We start from the raw sequence: 5,729 nt of genomic DNA, 5'->3' as shown, positions 1-5,729 counted from the left end.
AGTTCCTAATTCTTTGCAGCAGCAACGGCAAAAAAGGTGCACACAATAACCATTTTTGCTGTAGGAGCAAAAGTCTCCTGATAATCTATGCCTTCAACTTGATTATTTCCCAATATCACTAACCGCGCTTTGTATCATTCAACACTTCCATCAGAATTGTATTTAATTTTGTATACCCACTTGCTTCCTATTGCTTTATTCCCAAATGGCAGATTTTCAACTGTCCATGTACCATTATCCTCCAAACCCTGTATTTCTTTTCTCATAGCTGCTCTCCACCGTTCATCCTTAACTGCTTCTGCACAAGAGCTTGGTTCATGTCCTATAGTAATGGCTGCCAAAAAACATCGGTGTTGTGCAGAGAATTTATCATAACCCACATAATGTGCTATAGAGTAAGGCATACCTGAGGAATCAGATTAGGAAGGTGAGCATACCGAGGGGCTTGTTTTGATGGCGTTTGTCACATAATCCTTCAAACGAACACTAGGTTGCTTGGCCCTTTATCCCCTACTTAGTTGCTCTTCAACAACTTCATCTCTATCCACTCCCTCACTGTTTTCATGGATCAATTTTTCCATTTCAGGATTCACCTCACTTTCTCTACCCACACTTTCATCGTGCTCCTTTCCCAAGTTTTTCTCTAAACCATCAACTTCATCACCCAACTCTTCAACTCCATTTTTAATGAGTTCATCACTATTTTTTTCTCATTTGCATATGGAAACTCTGTTTCAGCGAATACCACGTCTCTTGATACAAAGTATTCTTTTGTTTCCAAATCATATAATCTCCATCCCTTCTTTTCAAATGGATACCCAACAAAAACACACCTATGACTTCTACTACCAAATTTATCTTTATCCCGATTCAGATTATGCGCATAGCACAAACAACCGAAAACCTGAACGTATTTGTAAGAAGGTACTTTCCTAAAGAGCATCTCATATGGGGTTTTGCTATTTAATAACATAGATGGAGTCCTATTAATCAAATACCCGGCTACAAGTACACATTCTCCCCAAAATTCTATGGGTAAATTTGCTTGGAAACGCAAAGCTCTTGCCACATTAAGAATATGACGATGTTTTCTTTCCACTCGGCCATTTTGTTGAGGTGTTCCTACACAGGAAGTTTGATGTAATATCCCTTGTTCATCAAAATATTCTTTCAAGCATATAAATTCACTTCCGTTATCACTTTTGACAATTTTCATATTTTTTTCAAATTGGTGTTTAACCATCACAACAAATTTCTTAAGAACATAAGCTACCTTTTGTTTTACATTCAGCAAATATATTCAAATAGCAAGAGAATAATCATCAATAATTGTTAAGAAGTAAATTGCTCCACAAGAAGTTGGGACCTATAAGGTCCCCACAAATCACAATGTATCAATTCAAAATAACCATCAACTTTATTGTCACTAGAAAAGAAAATCTCTCTTGTTTGATTTGCTCTAAAACAAACTTCACAAGTTTTATTAGTTTTCCTATCAATGCTACCAGCTTCTGGAATTAACTCTATCACCTTATAAGAAGGATGACCCATTCTCTTATGCCAAAGCTCAAAAGACCCCACATCAGTTACCTTGCAAGCATGTACCGATGTCACTCCATTGAGAAAGTACAGCCCCTCGCGTTGCTCACCCGCTCCAATCAAGTTCCTCGAATTTAGGTCCTGTATAACACAAATTTTGTTAGTGAGTTTAATAACCAAATTTGAATTATTAAGTAGTTGTGATACAAAGATCAGATTGCAATTCAAATTTGGCAAATAAAGGACTCGTTGCAATTTCAAGTCTCCTCCAAGTAACACAGTTCCTTCTTTCATCGCCAAGGTCTTTTCTCCATTAGGTAACCTGACTGAGCATGGCACAATATCATGCAATTTACTCAAAAATGCCAACGTTCCTGTCATATGATGGGAAGCTCCTATGTCAATAATTCAAGGAAATATCCTCTGCGTACCTGTCAGCCTCTCATTGCCACCATTCTGACAAGAATTCAACATGCCCAGCAAAGCAGCCCACAACTCTTCATTTAATCCACTAAGACCCTTTCGATCTGAATCTGTCACAATTCCACACCCACCATTAACTCCAGTTGCTTGTGTGGCGTTGGCACGAGCAACTCCTCCCTTGCTACGTCCTGCTCCATTACCATGCTTTTGACCACCTCCTCGTCCAGCAGAAGTTCCACGTGGTCTATTACCCCACCATTCTGGATAACCTATCAGCTGGAAACAACTTTCAGCATCATGTCCCTCTCGGTTGCAATTAGAACAAATTAAGGATTTTGTCTTTATCCCCTCCTGAATTTCGACTACCTGCTCGAATTGCAAAACTCATAGGATTGCCTCTTTCTTCTTTTGTTCGTGTCATAGTTCGCACCTGCTCTTGCTGAACAACCATAGCATAGGCACGATTCAAATTGGGCAAGGGTTCAGTGCTCAAAATATTAGAGCGCACTGTTCCGTATCCTTCTTCATCCAAGCTCATCAAAAACTGATGAACTCTCTCTTCTTCACGCTTTCTTTCCAATTCAATGGTAAGTTGCATCTGCAACCTGCACAGATACACACTGGTATCTGATCATAGTTGTTTATTTCATCTCATAACGTTTTGAGTCTTCCGAAATAGGACACGATCGGTTGACCTTCCTATCTACAATTCGCCAGATCCGATCTCAGTTGCTACATTCGTGGACCATTCCCAATCGAGAACCTCTGTTTAATATCCTCCCACAGATCCTTTACGTTCTCCATGTGAGAGATGGTCGAGCGAAGCGTCGATTCAATGGTGTTAAACACCCAAGAAACCAGCATAGAGTTAATCGTCCGCCAATCTTCGAGTTCCAGTGAGTCATCTGCTGATTGCTTGACAGATCCATCAATAAAATCATATTTATTTTTGGCCCGCAATGCAGTCCGCATAGCTCACGCCCATTCTTCGTAATTCTCGCCCTTCAATTGAACTTCGGTAATCAAGTTACCTGGGTTGTCATTCGAATTCAGTGTGTAAGAACTATAAGTTTTTTTCCCTGATCCAGAACTCTCATTTTTCTTTTCATCAGCCATGACTCTGATACCATGTAAAAGAACTAAGAAATTTTGGAATAAGAATTCTGATCTTTATTGCCTCATAAATCAAAGATATATATAAAAAAAATTACAGCTAACAAATAAGTTCCTAATCAAGTTAAACTATCAAAATTGTATAAGAACCATAAAACAAAAAGGTAAGAATAAATATATACAAAAAAATTTATAAATAAATATCTTAAATAAATATAAAATAAATAAAAGCTAACAGCTGACTTTTCAATAATCTGCATAATTTTTTTTTTTTTAACTATTGATCAGCATAGTTAATGATATTTAGTCATCACCTAACACTGGATGTAGCTATAGGTTTATAATTAAATATTATATATATATATATATATATATATATATATATATAATTCGGCAGGGATAGTTTCGTACATACAACCAAACAAGATTATTTTTACACTAATCTGAAAACTTACAACACATCTATTACCATTCCCGTGAACTTACACTCTATCACTAACATGTTAGTTTCATATGGGTGGTTGGATTACTTCTCTACCACCACAAACGCGTCTGAATTTTTTTTTTTGGTACAGTCTTTTATATTAAATTTAATTTGGAGCTTCTTACGCCGATCTGCTACAATCGGCCTTACCCAATCCCACTCTACGATTGGCTAAATCAAACTCCACCCATAGATTCTGCTGATGAAAATTCCCTACGATATTACTCGCTGCATTTAACATCTCTGATCGTCCAATGCCTACGCAGTGGACCCCGCCTCCAACATCAGCTAGAACTCTCTCTTTATCGATCACAATTTCTACTCCTTTCTCGAATTCGAACACCATATTGCCTATTAACCGTCCGATCTCCATCGCACTGCCGTCGAAACACATGTCTGATATTCCACCGTACACGTAGTTCTTCTTTAATTTTGGCCCCGCCAGTCTTACAATCTCTTCCCTCACTTTATTATAAGCGGCGTCCACCAAGTAAGTAAACTCGGAGCCTGAGTCGATCATGGTTTGACCCGAACCACTCGGGTCAGGCCGGAAAGCCGACACTGGGATGTTCAATCTCGTGTTGCCAATCCTTATTCCTTGCATTGGAACGGTGTATGCGAAGGGGTCCAAGTTTGGTGATCTCGTCTGACTTTGCGTAAAAGTCAAAAGGCTAATGTATTGAAACCCACCCGAATTTGGATTTTCTCCCAGGTAAAATGACCCAGTTGACGGCAACCCGGGCCGAGTTTGACGTGTTGGCACACAATATGAGAATTTGGATATTTTAGCTTGGGAAGCAAATGACCGCCGCCCAAGATTCATCCCCAAAATACCCTTGTCATCGCTGGCGTCCTGTGCACAACCCAGGATCAGAGGAGGGGTACTTTGGGAACTAGAAAATGTGAATTTCTCGCTGACGAGACTGCCCTCAGCATAGGTACCGTCAGCGTAGAAGTAAGAATAGTGGCATAAACGGTTCTGGTCACAAGAGGTAGAAAGGGTAAAATCGGGGATTCGAGGCTTGCAAAGAGGATGAGTGCATGGTAAAACAGAGAAGGAAGAGGAGAGGGAAGGATCAAACGCCGTCGTAGGAGGAGGCTTTTTAGGAGTCTTGTTGTGGCACTGAATCCAGGAGAGCTGGCTACCAGTGTCCAAAACCATTTGCTGGGTCTGAGGAGGAGTCCCAATAGGCAAAGACACAATCAAGGCCATCGAATACTTGAAGGTCGATCTGTAGTTATAGGGTAAAGTTTTGATTGGTGGGTTCTGCTTGGTTTGCGAGACAAAAGACGAGTAAAACGATGGAGAGGTGTTTGGAGAGCGAGGGAGAGACCTGAGAGGGAAAGAGAAGGAAAGAGAAGAGGTATTGTGTTGGGTTTCTTGGGTAGAGAGGGAGAGCAATGAAAAGAAGAGAAAGAGAGTGAAGGTGCAGAGAGCCATGGCATTGAAGAGAGTGGTGTTGGTAAGTGGGTTGTGATACAGTTGTGGGCATGTATTTATATGGCGTTTTGAGATGAGAAAAAGCCGGAAAAAAAAAAAAAGGTAGACGCGTTTTCTTAATTCAGCGGCTAATGAATAAAAAAAAAAAAAAAGGATTCTTATGTAATTCTGTTCCGCCAATATACAATTGCCTGTTGTTGTGGCTGTGGGAGAATGTCGCTTTCTTTGTCCTTTTTTCCCTACTCTTTATTTTAATAAAATTTTTTATCTTTTAAATAAAAAAAATCTTTTAAAAGAGATAAATACTAATATTTAAATCATGGACAAAATTTACTTAAACTTATTTTATTATAAATTTATCCTACGTGTTGGATTTTAAATTAATAACAAATTAAATTTAAATATATATTTTTTTATAACTCATTAAATTCATTTTAAAAAATATTAAATGATTATTCGTTAACCGATTGAGAACCCATTTAATTTTGCTTTTAAAATCGTGCCTTGAGACTATATACGCGTGACGTTTTATATACCTACACATACCAATATATGCCACTTTAGCTCATGAAAATATATGCCATACAATAATTCAATTTAAATGATATTCAACAAAATAGTTAATTTTAAAAATAACTGTTTTTAATTAAAATTTGTTATAGGGAGAGAGAAAAAAAAAAGTTAATGGGGACAGGACAGACACTAACAAACGTCCTCCCTTTAATGCTT

At 38.3% G+C, this 5,729-nt stretch overlaps 1 protein-coding gene across 1 annotated transcript; it reads right to left on the bottom strand.

Annotated features, from left to right (window-relative positions):
* Nucleotides 1-3,487: 3,487 nt before the first annotated feature.
* On the bottom strand, nt 3,488-5,042 carry LOC110637199 (aspartic proteinase PCS1). The gene has a single exon (XM_021787196.2). The coding sequence runs from the start codon at nt 4,998-5,000 to the stop codon at nt 3,681-3,683; it is 1,320 nt and encodes a 439-aa protein (XP_021642888.2). The 5' UTR covers nt 5,001-5,042; the 3' UTR covers nt 3,488-3,680.
* Nucleotides 5,043-5,729: the final 687 nt, after the last annotated feature.

Source organism: Hevea brasiliensis, chromosome 16, assembly GCF_030052815.1.
Source record: "Hevea brasiliensis isolate MT/VB/25A 57/8 chromosome 16, ASM3005281v1, whole genome shotgun sequence".
Taxonomy (NCBI): Eukaryota; Viridiplantae; Streptophyta; class Magnoliopsida; order Malpighiales; family Euphorbiaceae; genus Hevea; species Hevea brasiliensis.
This window is presented reverse-complemented; position numbering and strand designations above follow the sequence as displayed.

Excerpts from the sequence above, each read along its gene's own strand:
- LOC110637199 (XM_021787196.2), bottom strand. The coding sequence starts at position 5,000 with ATGGCTCTCTGCACCTTCACTCTCTTTCTCTTCTTTTCATTGCTCTCC.